The 15,562-nt window shown below is 31.4% G+C and overlaps 1 protein-coding gene across 4 annotated transcripts in view; it reads right to left on the bottom strand.

Annotated features, from left to right (window-relative positions):
• LOC127720077 (zinc finger protein rotund-like) overlaps positions 1-15,562 on the bottom strand; it is a 180,253-nt gene that overhangs the window by 138,128 nt on the left and 26,563 nt on the right. Inside the window, exon 1 of one of the 4 annotated variants that reach the window (XM_052226476.1) lies at positions 12,745-13,031. The exons of the other annotated variants lie outside the window; for them this stretch is intronic. Within the exon in view, the coding sequence (XP_052082436.1) occupies positions 12,745-12,797 (53 nt within the window). The 5' untranslated portion in view covers positions 12,798-13,031. Of the gene's footprint in view, positions 1-12,744; positions 13,032-15,562 lie in introns of those variants that run through there. 4 annotated transcript variants of the gene reach the window in all.

Raw genomic sequence — 15,562 nt, 5'->3', positions numbered from 1 at the left:
CAGACAGACATATACACCTTACAATCATTACATACACCAAATATAGTTGACCTATTGCTTAAAGTTTAAGAAAAACAGACCAAAACACAACAAGAGTGCACACGCTGAAATGTCTTGCTTTCTTTACTAATCATTGATATTATGTTGAAAGTCCTAAATATAAAGCTTTATTACAACTGTCACATAAACTTAACATTAACCAAGTAAACTAAACATTGACCAATAGACCATGAAAATGAGGTCAAGGTCAGATGAACCATGCTAGGCAGGCATGTACAGCTAACAATTCTTCCATACAACAAATATAGTTGACCTATTGCTTATAGTTTAAGAAAAACAGACCAAAACACAAAAACTTAACACTGAGCAATGAACCTTGAAAATGAGGTCACGGTCAAATAAAACCTGCGTGACTGACATATAGATCATAAAATATTTCCATACACAAAATATAGTTCAACTATTGCATATAGTATTAGAAAAAAAGACCAAAACTCAAAAACTTAACTTTGACCACCGAACCATGAAAATGAGGTCAAGGTCAGATGACACCTGCCAGCTAGACATGTACACCTTACAATCATTCCATACACCAAATATAGTAGACCTATTGCATACAGTATAAGAAAAACAGACCAAAACACAAAAACTTAACTATAACCACTGAACCATGAAAATGAGGTCAAGGTCAGATGACACCTGCCAGTTGGACATGTACACCTTACAGTCCTTCCATACACCGAATATACTAGACCTACTGCTTATAGTATCTGAGATATGGACTTGACCACCAAAACTTAACCTTGTTCACTGATCCATGAAATGAGGTCGATGTCAAGTGAAAACTGTCTGACGTGCATGAGGACCTTGCAAGGTACACACATACCAAATATAGTTATCCTATTACTTATAATAAGAGAGAATTTAACATTACAAAAAATCTTAACTTTTTTTTCAAGTAGTCACTGAACCATGAAAATGAGGTCAAGGACATTGGACATGTGACTGACGGAAACTTCGTAACATGAGGCATCCATATACAAAGTATGAAGCATCCAGGTCTTCCACCCTCTAAAATATAAAGCTTTTAAGAAGTTAGCTAACGCCGCCACCGCCGCCGGATCACTATCCCTATGTCGAGCTTTCTGCGACAAAAGTCGCAGGCTCGACAAAAAACTAATATTTCAGCAATTTTTCCATTTGTAAAGGGGCATAACTTTAGAACGGTGAAAGTGACACCACCAAAATTCAAACTTGATCTGTGTTTTGTGGTAATAAACACTGTGGATAAGTTTCATAACATTTGGTTGAGGCAAACTCAAGTTAGAGAACGGAAACAAAAAAATCAGCAATTTTTGCGTTTGTAAAGGGGCATAACTCTAGAACGGTAAAAGTGATGCTACCAAAATTCAAACTTGATCTGTGTTTTGTGGTAATAAGCATTGTGGATAAGTTTCATAACATTTGGTTGAGGCAACCAAATTTTGGGACGTACGGAAGGACGTACGTACAGACGGACAAGGGTAAATCTTAATGGCCCCTCCTCTATGGCGGGGGCATAAAAACGAGAAACACTTATGAACCACATCAACAAACGACAACCACTGAACATCAGGTTCCTGGCTTATGACAGGTGCAAACATATATAATACATGCACATATATATCAGGCTCTATTCAGTAAGTGTTCTAAGTAGGCCTTTTCCATATATTTTAAAAAGTCAACATCACAATGAACATGTGTTCTAATTTCAAGTCGATATGACCACAAGTTCATGGTAAATACCTTCAACCATCCATAAACCAAAACTTCAACCTGATAGAGGATGGAAGGAAGAATGAAGACTGATGCAAGCACAGAATAGAAAACAATTGTTTGTTGTCACAAATTCAATAGTGCCTTCAGAAAATAAAAGAAGAATGTGTCCGAGGACACAATTGGCCCCCGCTCAAGCTTTGCAATTTTTCAAGTTATAAAGGGGCATAACTTTAGAACCGTTAATGGCATACTTAAAAAATGTAAACAATGTCTGCATTATTGTTGTAGTTCTTAGCATTGTGTATTAGTTTTATAAAATTTGGATGAGGCAAACATAAGTTTGAGTGCGGAAAGGAAACAATTTGCAATTTTCAAAGTTATAAAGTGGCATATCTCTAGAACGGTTAGTGACCCACTGCCCAAATTCGAACTCTTTCTGCATGTTTTGGTTCTTAGCATTGTGTATGGGTTACATAAAATTTGGAAGAGTAAAACATAAGTTAAGTGTGTGGAAATGAAAATTGGACGGACAGAATGACGGACTGAAGATTGACAGGACGTACAAAGGTAACACTTAATGCCCCCATTGCATACAGCAGGGGCATTAAAACTATATGATTTTGGCCTACAGGCTAACTTACCTTTTAAAGAAGCAACAATTCAAATCTGTACAGAGAGCCTGACATTTGGTAAACGGAAAAAATACACTACTTTAATGAATGTAGGGAAAAAGTCACAAATCTGATAGAAAAAAATGTCAATAACATATGTGTATTGCATGTCTCTGATGTGAGAAAAAAAGTTACAGGAAAATTATTTGAAATTTCACCAAAATTTGTGTAAAATATTTAATTAAAATAAATATATTGGTTAGTGCTACAATTTTTTTAAACATAGTTAATGAGTAGCAAATCAAAATAATGCATTTGTTAAATCATAAGTATGGTCTGGGACTATTTATAGATTATCGATGGTTTTTCAAACGAGAGGGTGTTTCTCAGCTACAATCTCATCGAAAGGTGACAGCCCTGAGATGAGATGTGACCCAGAAACATCCTCGAGTTTGAAAGATCAATGATAATCTGTTTGTCGCTATTTTGCCTATGATGTTTACATTGACAACGTCACGTACGCCCTTAAAATAGTTTCTGACTATAATTTTCTATCTCAAGCGAGTAGCGTGATATGAAAAATTATCACAAAAAAAGATCAAAGGAAAAATATATAAAATAGCAATAATGCATTTTATATATATATTGGTCCAAGGTTTGGTAAAAATCTGCTGTTTTTAAGTATTTTATACAAGTTGTATTTAAAACCATTCTTATTCTCTGAATTGGCATGTAATATACCAATGTTTGTGTATATTGCAACTGAATAAACTTTCAAAGATAATAAACAAAACTGTGTCCACGTAAATGTCAAGTTTTTAAAAACAAGTCAACAGACGGTATTCAAACTAATTCACACATTGAAAAATAGACCTTTTTTCCATGACCCTTTTTCCTAGGACTTTTTATCCCTGACTTTTTTTCAGTGGCATTTTTTTCTGTGACTTTTTATACTTGACTATTTTTCCTACATTCTGCTGCAACAGATTAAGCTGATGAAACTGACTGTTCTATGATATCCCGTATATATAATAAATAAATTAAAACAAATCCCATTATGGATCTAGAAATTTCAAGTGAGCGAGGTTGTACAACACAACCTATGCAGCAAAACTAACAACGTTCTAAACAATAAAATAAAATTGATGAAATCCACATCGTCAAAATGTACTCGAAATTTTCATATAAGGAAGTCTTATATCAATTATCTCAGTTATTCTAAACAATAAAATAAAATTGATGAAATCCACATCGTCAAAATGTACTCGAAATTTTCATATAAGGAAGTCTTATATCAATTATCTCAGTTATTCTTAAATATCATCATAATTTTTGCTGAGGTGCAGTTATCTTAAATAAGAATCAGAAAAACCAGGCTTTTCAAAGACCCCCCCATAAAATGCCATACTTTCACTTGAACCTCAACGAAAATCAATGTCAATTTGAAACAGTAATTAATAATAATTATCTAATTAAACAAAATATTATAACAGTTATCATCAATTACAATTGTTCACTTTGTGAAAATACAGGTTTGTAGCTAATTACCATGCAACATTTTATCGATCTTATAATATAATATAAAAGTTTTCATTAAATTATATATTTCCTGAATATTTAAGGACTAAAAAGCACATTTGGTTCAAACTTTAATGAGGCAATCACGAGACAAATTCTATGAAGCCATTTTTTTGGTAACTTCTTTTGTCACTGCTGAAATTATTTGCGTACAAAATTGATGTTCAAAATATTTGATTGGCACATTCGTTTTAGGCAATGTTAAGTTTGCTAACCGAGTCATTGCTGACAAAAGTAAAGTAAGAAACAAATGGCGGCACTATCCCGTCCATATATACATCCTCCTCCACTGGTCTCTGGTGATATCATTGTTAATCACACCACATCTCTGCTAATTACCTTCTTAAGCACCTGAGATCCCCCCTGTTTTTTGGTGGGGTCCATTTTGCTCAGCCTTTAGTTTTCTATGTTGTGTTTTGTAGATCTATTTGTAGTTCAGTCGTTTTTTCGTTTTTTGCCATGGCTTCGTCCGTTTGTCTTCATCTTATGAGTTTGAACATCCCTTTGGCATCTTCTGCCTCTCTTTTTACTATATTCATAGCTCAATAACCATCAATTATGAAATGTCCCTGATTAAAAAAACTTGGTTAAACAAAAATATATGAATATTGATTATCATTTGCTTAAAATCCAGTGGAAAATATTTCATATAAAAAAAGAAGATGTAGTATGATTGCCAATGAGACAACTCTCCACAAGAGACTAAAAGACACAGAAATTAACAGCTATAGGTCACTGTACGGCCTTCAACAATGGGTAAAACCCATACCGCATAGTCAGCTATAAAAGGCCCCGAAATGACAAATGTAAAACATGCATATTAAGGAACAGATAATTAGATGTCTTTTGATGAATGTTTGTGTCCTTGGGTTGCTGTCTCCTTTAATACATATAAAGCAAAGAAATAATGTAAGGATCATACCTTTAAGTGTCAAATGACCCATTAAAGATTCCTGTTTTCTCATTAGTGATTTTTGGCATACTTTATAATTTTGTTTTGTGCTACTCCTATCATTTCAGAAAGTTGTTTGACTTTAGGATTAAACACATTTTTTCTAGAGGTTTTTGACCTGTAAATGTGTAACTGGGCTCATGCACTCATAAACTGAATAAGAGTCCAAAGTACTTTTGTGTAAAGTTTTTAATAGCATCAGCCCAGTTTACACATCAGAAATATAGAGAAAACATTTATTATTTGTTTTCTTTAAAATTCATCTTTCTGAAACACAAGGATTCCATTCCTATGTATTGCACAGGAATACATCCCAGTGAACAATGGTGAAATGGAATTAGTTTTCACATTGGTAATGAAAACAGTTCATGCAGCACGGTCTATTGAAGTGTAAACCACAAGGAAATGGACCAATCACATTCAAGTATTTGTAGATATGCAAATCATATAAGAATAATCACCATTTGTCCCATATCCTAATGTAATCAGACTATGTGCTATAAGCTCCAATATGATCCATAAAATATTGTGTAGTTGCATTAAAAAATGTAATAAAAAATACCTAATGTCAACACCCTTTACAACAATCATGTAATTTCATCCTTGTACATTTCACACCTCTTGCTTTCTTGATTAGCAGGAAAAAATAAAGGAGAACTACAGTGTAATTTGTGAAAAGGAGGGATCAGATTACAATTCAACTACTTTGTCATTTCAACAGATATACACAAAGAAATGATTAACAATAAAATCTATTAAATATTTCCTGAAAGTCACATTCATCAGTTACAACCATCAGAAAATATTTCCTTGGACTATCAATAAAATCTAGGACTAATATTTTTTATCTTTTGGTCCCAGATCAAATTCAACTCTTACATTGCCAGAGACTGTCAGTCAAATTCAACTGTCAGATAATCATAAAATATATATATCGCCTGGGACTACCTTCAGTCAAATTCAACTCTGACATACACAGAAAATCACAGGGACCACCTTCAGTCACTATCCATGGACTGTCAAATTCAACTGTGACATAACCAGAAAAACTATCTTGGGACCATCTTCAGTCACTATCCTTGGACTGTCAGTTGAATTCAACTCTGACATAACCAGAAAATCTATCCTGCGACTGTCAGTCAAATTCAACTGTGCCATACACAGAAAATCAGAGGGATCACCGTCAGTCACTATCCTTGGACTGGCAGTCAAATTCAACTGTGACATAACCAGAAAATCTATCCTGTGACTGTCAGTCAAATTTAATTCTGACATTACTAGAAAGTCTATCCTGTGACTGTCAGTAAAATTCAACTCTGACATAACCAGAAAATCTATCCTGAGACTATCAGTCAAATTCAACTCGGACATAACAAAAAAATATTACATGGGACTGTCAGTCTAATTCTACTTTGACATAACCAGAAATCTATCCTGAGACTATCAGTCAAATTCAACTCTGACAAAACCAGAAAATCTATCCTGAGGTTATCAGTCAAATTCAACTCTGACATAACAAAAAAATATTGCATGGGACTGTCAGTCTTATTCTACTTTGACATAACCAGAAAGTCTATCCTGAGACTCAGCCAAATTCAACTGTGACATAACCAGAAAATCTTTCCTGAGATTATCAGTCAAATTCAACTGTGACATAACCAGAAAATCTATCCTGAGATTATCAGTCAAATTCAACTGTGACATAACCAGAAAATCTATCCTGAGATTATCAGTCAAATTCAACTGTGACATAACCAGAAAATCTATCCTGAGATTATCAGTCAAATTCAACTGTGACATAACCAGAAAATCTATCCTGTGACTGTCAGTCAAATTTAATTCTGACATTACCAGAAAGTCTATCCTGTGACTGTCAGTAAAATTCAACTCTGACATAACCAGAAAATCTATCCTGAGACTATCAGTCTTTTCAACTCTGACATAACAAAAAAATATTGCATGGGACTGTCAGTCTAATTCTACTTTGACATAACCAGAAATCTTTCCTGAGACTATCAGTCAAATTCAACTCGGACATAACCAGAAAATCTTTCCTGAGATTATCAGTCAAATTCTACTTTGACATAACCAGACATCTATCCTGAGATTATCAGTCAAACTCAACTGTGACATAACCAGAAAATCTATCCTGAGACTATCAGTCACATTCAACTGTGACATAACCAGAAAATCTATCTTGAGACTATTAGTCAATTCAACTGTGACATAACCAGAAAATCACTTCTTCTGACTATTTATATTATAGATAAATATAAACAGGACAATGTAACAGTAAATAAAAAGTCTTAAATATCCGCAGAATTCCAAGGTACATGATATAAAATTATTTTCTGAAAATACCAGTATTTGTAGAGTTCAAAGTTAATACTTTTCTGAAGTGTCAGTCAAATTCAGAAAAAAATAGTAAGTAAACATTTTTTTATACAACAAGTTAATTCAAAAGTTACCTAACCAACACAAATTTTCTAAAAAAAAATTTAGTTAAATTAAGTTATGTTATGTTATAAAAAGATCAAACATTTTTTTAAAATGATATATCAGCAAAATTAAAAGTTAACTTAACAAGTGATACAACCCTCTGAAATTATCTTTTAAGTATTATCAAAATTCTGAGGTGAAACAAACAGTAAATAATTGGGTTTCTCTAAGTATTATCAAAGTTCTAACTAACCAACCAATATTTCCATAAGTATTAAAAATTCAAGGTGATATATATAACAAGTTATCATTTTATAAAACTTTTAGCAAATTTAAAGGTGACATGGAACCTGGAGTGTCATATATATATAATTCTAATGCAATTTTCATGTAACAATTTTTTTCATTGGCTAAAAGTTACCGTCAAATCCACAGTTGACCAGTCGTAACTAAGGAGGGACCCGCCATTTTGAATTCATGGATCAAAAAATGTTCGATTACTACAATATTATCGAAAATAAAACAACATCTACCTCAAAATCGCCGTTTTGATGTGATTTTATCCAAATTTGAATCGTAGAAGTAACGAAATAACCTTCAGTTTGTAAGTTTTCATTTGTATGACGTCATGTTTAGCCATGACGTCTTTGCGCCAAAATCGTTCATGAAGTTTCGCGGAATTTTATTAAATTTCAAATTTATACATTTTTTCAAGCTCTAACGTATTATTTCTTTTTGTAATGCATTAGAATCGGAATAACAGTACTGTAGTTGAAGAGTTGCCACCGTCAATTTAGATTAGACGGTCTCAAATATCCGTTTTACTGTCTCCGCTACGCGTCGCCAGTAAAACTGCATCTGCGACCGTCAAATCGCAAATTGACGGTGGCAACTCTTCAACTACAGTACAGTTATTCCTTAATTTTATAATTGTGTGTACCAAGACTGACATAAACATATTTTCAGATTTAGTGATAAACTTAATACAACTACATGGACATTCTTTCATTGACAAATTTTACCTTCAATTTATTTTCTCTCTTTATATGTGTTCATAACTTTCTTCAAGCAGATTTTTTTTTTTTGGAGGTGAGGGGGGGGGGACCTCTCCATTTGATGAGTTCAATATCCATCAAAGGACAACCAACTGTCATTCTCTTTATCTTTTATGCAATGTTGATGATATCCTAATTGTCAAAACCAGTAAAAAATAAATGGAGAATGTGTCCATGATGCCCCGCTGGCATATAAAGTTATAAAGGGAAATAACTAGAGAACTGTGAACGTGACGCCACCCAAATATGAACTTGATCTGTGTTTTATGGTAATAAGCATTGTTAATAAGTTTCATAACATTTGGTAGAGGCAAACTAAAGTTAGAGAACGTAAATGAAAAATTCAGCAATTTTTCCATTTATAAAGGGGCATAACTCTAGAACGGTAAAAGTGATGCCACCAACTTTCAAACTTGATCTGTGTTTTGTTGTAATAAGCATTGTGTATAGGTTTCATATCATTAGGTGGGGGCAAACTAAAGTTGGAGAAAGGAAACTAATTTTGGGACGTAGACAGACGAGGGTAACACTTAATGCCCCCGGGGCATAAAAAACACTTGTCAAACAGTTAAATAAGATTCTAACAGGACTCACTCTCCAATAATATTTTTTAAAATTTTTATTTTTTATTTTACAATTGATTGTTCAGGATATCTTTTTTTTAATAGTTGTAAACTCTGTGATAGAAACACAATTATAATCATTTCATAAAATTTCATTAAGCTGTTAATAATTTAACATGATATTTCTACGGCATCCATATTTCATAAATTGCTTTTTGATATCTTAAAACAAATAAACTTATACCGCTCTTAGATTTTTTCAGACTGAACATGAACCGTATCATGCAGAGACAATATGTAATACAACTCCATCTTGAATGCAGAAAATAAAATTCTGTCTTTGTGATATTGAAAAACTATAATGCTATTATGTTCCAAGTCTGGATATACAAAGACTATAAAGTGACAAAAGTAGGAAAATAAATATTACTTTATTACTATCAATCCATATTTATTTTTTTTCAATTCTGAGTGACAAAGTCAATAAAGAATTTTTTTTTCTTTAACTTTGGACAAAGATTATCACCAATTGTTAATGCATTAAATAATCTATGCAAATTACATGTATATAAGTTATCTTATGGGATATCTACCATTTCTTATTATCTACTTTTAGGAACATTTACTGGGAAAAGGGTGCTTCGTAAAAAAGACTCATATAATTTAAATAAACACTAAAATTTGCAGTAAAAATTCACATTTTCAAAAATGCAGATTAAAATCTGTTATTGGTATTAAATTATAGTTTATATATGAGCTGCAACGGATAGAAATCAACCTTATGCAAATGAATATCAATACATCTGTTAACCATTCTTTGGATTGAAAAATCTCTATGCCAAGTCTGTAACTGTTTGAAAATTGAGTTGATATAAGAACCCTACAAAAAAGACCAAAATTCATCTTTTATTTTGTACTTGAATGTTCAAAAATCAATCAAAGTCTCACACATCTAATCGTATATGTGCACTTGCTTAAGGTCAATTTCTATCCAACACAGCTCATATATGGACAAAAAAGTTTCAAAAGTCTACAAAACATGTTGATTAAAAGAATCTCTGAAATTGACATTTTCTGCATAAAAATATCATAATTATTATTTCTAAATATGTTCAATAGATTCACTCGTTTAGTGTCTTTAAAGCTAAGCCTATAAATTTAATATTTATTTTTATTATTCATGAAATGATAACACTTATCGCAAAAAAAATATTTTTTATCTATAACACAATCACACTATTTTTCAATAATCAGGTATTAAACAATTATCTTTCATTTTTTTTATCAGTATCAAATAATTTCATATAATTTGGAAGAAGAATTTTTTTTAATGGTGGTACAAATATTTCAGTATAAAATGATTTCAGGTCTAAAATAACAAGTCATTATTTAATGTCTTTCTGAGACATAAAAATGAAGTCAGTTCCTATTCTAAAGATAGAAAGCAGTCATTCATCAGTACTTTTTCAACTATTTTATTGCACCGCGGGTGACGATGCATAGCTGGAGATGCTTATCCTGTCTATGCACCTAGCTCACACTGTTTGGCGTACATGCAATTCCTTACATTTTATTTTTAACTTGATATGTATATTCAAATTGGATTTTGCCAATTTGGACATTGGTCATTCACTATGGACTCTTATTTAAGTAGACAAAACATGCATTTTTTTATTTTTAAATGCTCTTCAACTTCGTCATTGATTTGTGCTTTCAACTGCTTTTTGATGCTAACGCCACTGATGATTTTTATGTTGTATATTGCAGTAGATTTAACATCTATGAATTATTTGCCAATATTTAACTAAGGACATTGCTTCTATTTATCTATTGAACATCAGTTGGTTCATTTATCTTATATTGGACCAGCTGGATAGAGGGCCTATGATTACCGTAAATTCAGAAATTATTGAGTGCATTTATTATTGCGATTTTAGAATAATGGACAAAAATGCGAGCTTAACTATTGCAATTTCAGGAACATCTGCATACATATTTTTGTAACAGATATAAGAATGCAGGTTCTTATTATTGCAATACCCTCCAAGTCGAATTATTCGCATTAATAAAAACCTCCCAATAATTTCTGAATTTACAGTATATTGTATTGAAGAGTTACATAATGGACGTTAACAGAGAATGTGTGTTGATGAATTCAAAATTTTGTTTCAGTTACATGGCTTTAAAATAATAAAATATTAAAAGATAATAAAAATAATATTCTACTAATCCAAGTAATCAAGAATAGAGCAATTTAGTCAATGCATTTTGAAATTATTTCTGCACAGTATGAATAAAACATAAATATGGCTTAAAAACATATTTCGCATTTCTTGTACTAAAGAATCCCTGCTGTTTTATTTTCACACTTTTACAGTTTAGAATAATATAAGAAATAATAGTTCATGTCACTATGGGCCAAAGAAAGTTTATGGGAACAAGTGGTCATCTCTGATAAAAGCATATGAACAGAATCTTTTTAAGTTGAGGTTTATTACAGTTTTTGAGATATTACCATAAGGTCCATGAATGCCATAATTGGTGTGATTAATTATTTATTGAAAACAACTAAGTACCCATAAATATGATAAAGAAAGACCCTAGGATAAGCCATAACAAAGTCGTCATGAATCAAAACATGTCATATCAACCCAAATACTGTCTTTTCAAATCTCTACTATGCAGACGGAAAGAGTTATTGCTAAAAAAAAATCAATCAATTTTATGCAGACGGGAAGAGTTATCCTTTAAAAACAATCAATCCATTTTATTATCTTTTTATTATCTTTCAATAAATTTCCAAGGTTTTATGGAAGATCTGTTTTATTGTCAAAAGTTTGTCATGAAGTGTCTTAATCTTTTTAATTGTATTATAACATTTAAAAGAAATTACTCTGAAAACAATTCCCAATACTATACGAATTCTATGCAAGATTATCTACTAAAAACAAGCAATTCCTATCAAAAATCAATTGAAAATATAAAATCATCCTCATGATATCCAAGACTATCATCTCGATAAAAAAAGAAAATACGTAAATTTTTGCTCAAATAAAATCTAGCGTCAATTGTACAAAGTGTTAATTTCCGCACATTTACAATTATATCTCACTAATCTACTGTTCATTCATTACATGTTCAATACACAAAAAACTTATGATAAAAAAACATTTCTTTACTTATCTGCTTCTCCTACACTCTTAGTACATCTGAACTGTTAGGTTATATCTTGATTTTTTATCAACTTAATTTACTTAACAAATCTTTTTTATAAAAAAAGTTGACAAGCTATTGTTTTGTTAGTTTTTTTCTTCAACAGTAGTAATTTTACAAGACAATAGTAATTCTTTCATGTTAATTTTTTCCTTCTTTTTCACAAATATCAATGAATGGTATATACTGGAAAAAAATATGTATTTTTCTATATGTTTAACAGAATGATAGAAACAAATGAATGAATTACTGACAAAAATTTGGAATACTGCAAATTGTAGCGTCAAGCTGTGCGTTTGATTTATTGCTTTCAGAGCCGCAAAACATAATACTACAAGAAAAATGTCAAATTTCTATACATTCCCCAACAAAAAAATGTAACTATGGAAACAATTGGCATTTTTTCATTTAAAAAAATAAAATTTGTATGATAATAAACATAAATTGTTTGACTGATTTTAAAAAATAAATTACATCGAAAACCTGTTGATCAAAGAAATAAATAATTATGTAAGAAACTAATTAGCTAATTAGTTTTACTAATTAATCAATAAGGGTATTAATTAACAACTGACCTGATCCACCTTGGCTGCGAAGAAGTCCAAGCACCAAACGCCTCATTGTACATTGTTCAATCTTTGAGGGAAAAAATAATTATGTCCGATTATTATGTAAAAAATTATTACAGTCAACCACAGTGTAAATGTTTTTTATCACAATAAAACGATCCTATGTCCTGAGCTGACCTGTGGTCAACACTACCAGTCAGGTACTTCTCATGTAGTACAACCACGTGTAATTCCTACTAATAACTATCTGTGAATGACAACAATTTCATGTTTTGGTACATATCATTGCTAATTGTATACAAAAGTTACCTTTCCAACATAGACACTTTTATCTACTAGACAGAAAAATCACTCGATCAGAACTTTACAATTTCATCCAAACTATACAAGAAAAACATATAAATATATATATATATATATATATATATATATACATACATCTCGGCTATTATATTAATTCTTTTATTTGTGTTACCCTTTGGTGCCCCTTAGATGCTTTATCTTTTGCAATTTGATCTTCTGCTGTTAGAAAACAACTCTCTGCTTTTCAAACTATTGACATTATTTTGAAAACACATGTACTAATAAAAAGCCATTCTTGATTTTATGATTTATGAATTGATATTTTTTTTATTATCTTTATAAAGATATATATTTTTAATAGGTAATTTTTTTTTCATAATTAAGATAAATTTACCTGTTATAGGAATGGTTTTTATTTTCACTGATAATATATTTTAACATATCGTAAAATTTTAACAAGCCTTATTAAACTGAATGAAAATTAATTCTTTAAAGTATATGATTTTCTAAAAGTACAATCCTTTTTCATGATAATTTCATGCTTTGTTTTATTTCCTACTTTCTCAGAATAAACAATCTTGATGAAACTGATTCTAGGAGAGAAATTAACATGTTCGTGTCATTTCATTTTTTTTTATTTTTGAAGAGAGATAAACATACAGCAAATCAACAAAAACAGAGGCCCAAATGAGTCAGCATCACTAATCAGATTAATTTTAAACTGCTCCAGTTAAATTACAATACTGATAACTGCCGACAATTATACCAAAACAAAATTTACAGCGATCAATTGCTCAATAATCAACCCACCTCCTTAAAAAAGTACAATCAACCCACCTCCTTAAAAAAGTACAAGTTGAAAAGTGTAAATAAAATGGGAAGAAAAAAGTCCTGTGAAAACCCTATTGTTTAAATCTTTTATACTTTTCTATAAGGGGTGGAAAAAGCCCAAAAGATGCCCCCCCCCCCCAAAAAAAAAACACAAAAACATGAAAGGAACTGAAAACATGTCAATTGGTATGACATAACAAGATGAAGATTGTTGCCACAAATCAAGAAGGTATGACAGACAGACAGACAGACAGATAAGGATAGCAATGATGTAAGGATGTACAGTGGCAAATATTACATGTATATCTAAGTTAAGAACATGTTAATGTGATATGATATAAACTGGCTTTGTATCAAATCAACACTGTGCAAGATTTTTAATGGATACTTAACATACAGTGGCAAATATTACATGTATATCTAAGTTGAGTATGAATATGAACCCTGCTTAGTATCAGACCAACACAATGGGCAAGATTTTTAACGTGTCTTTTTTATAAAGTAACAGTCCACCGGAAGATATGTCGCCCATTTAGTTAACTAATTCTGATTCATTATGGTCTTAACTTGTTGTCTTTATGGTCTTTTTTAAGAAGCAAACACCAATTTAAAAGTCTCTTGTTTGACCCATTAAGGGGTCACAACCCCAATGTTCTGCACCTGTGGCTTGCAAAGTACTGAGACCACCAAGTTAGTTAAATGGTACTAACAACTACTAATAATATTAATATAGAACCAACAACTTCTGATAATAGTAATATAGCACTGACAACTACTGACAATATTTAGCATTTACAACTACTGACACCAGTAATAGTAATAAAGCCCTAACTACATACAACAGTAATACACGTATAGCACAAACAACTACTTACAACAGTAATATAGCACTGGAAACTACTACAATAGTAAGATAGCACTGACAACTACTTACAACATTAAGATAGCATTGAAAACTATATACCACAGTAATATAGCACTGACAACTACTTACAACAGTAATATAGCACTGATAACTACTTACAACAGTAATATAGCACTGACAACTACTTACAACAGAAATATAGTACTGATAACTACATACAATAGTAATATAGCACTGACAACTACTTACAACAGAAATAAAGCACTGATAACTACATTCAATAGTAATATAGCATTGACAACTACTTACAACAGAAATAAAGCACTGATAACTACTTACAACAGTAATATAGCACTGACAACTACTTACAACAGAAATAAAGCACTGATAACTACTTACAACAGTAATATAGCATTGACAACTACTTACAACAGTAATATAGCACTGATAACTACATTCAATAGTAATATAGCACTGACAACTACTTACAACAGAAATATGGCATTAATAACTACTTACAGCAGTAATATAGCATTGACAACTACTTTCCAACAGTTGTATTCAGATATTCCTTAACTGTCAACCAACTCCTGATGGTGTCTAAAATTTTCGAAGGAATGATTTTAACTTCACCACTTGATTAATTAGAAAATTTACTGAAATTTGATGAAAATGATAATATAGGATTGAGAATTGAAACAACCAGACTAAAGAGCAGAAAACAGCCGAAGACCAACAATGGGTCTTCAACACAGCGATAAAATCCCGCATCTAGAGGCAGGTTTCAGCTGGCCCCTAAACAATACTGTATACTAAGTCAATACA

Source organism: Mytilus californianus, unplaced genomic scaffold (genome assembly GCF_021869535.1).
Source record: "Mytilus californianus isolate M0D057914Y unplaced genomic scaffold, xbMytCali1.0.p SCAF_11, whole genome shotgun sequence".
Taxonomy (NCBI): Eukaryota; Metazoa; Mollusca; class Bivalvia; order Mytilida; family Mytilidae; genus Mytilus; species Mytilus californianus.
This window is presented reverse-complemented; position numbering and strand designations above follow the sequence as displayed.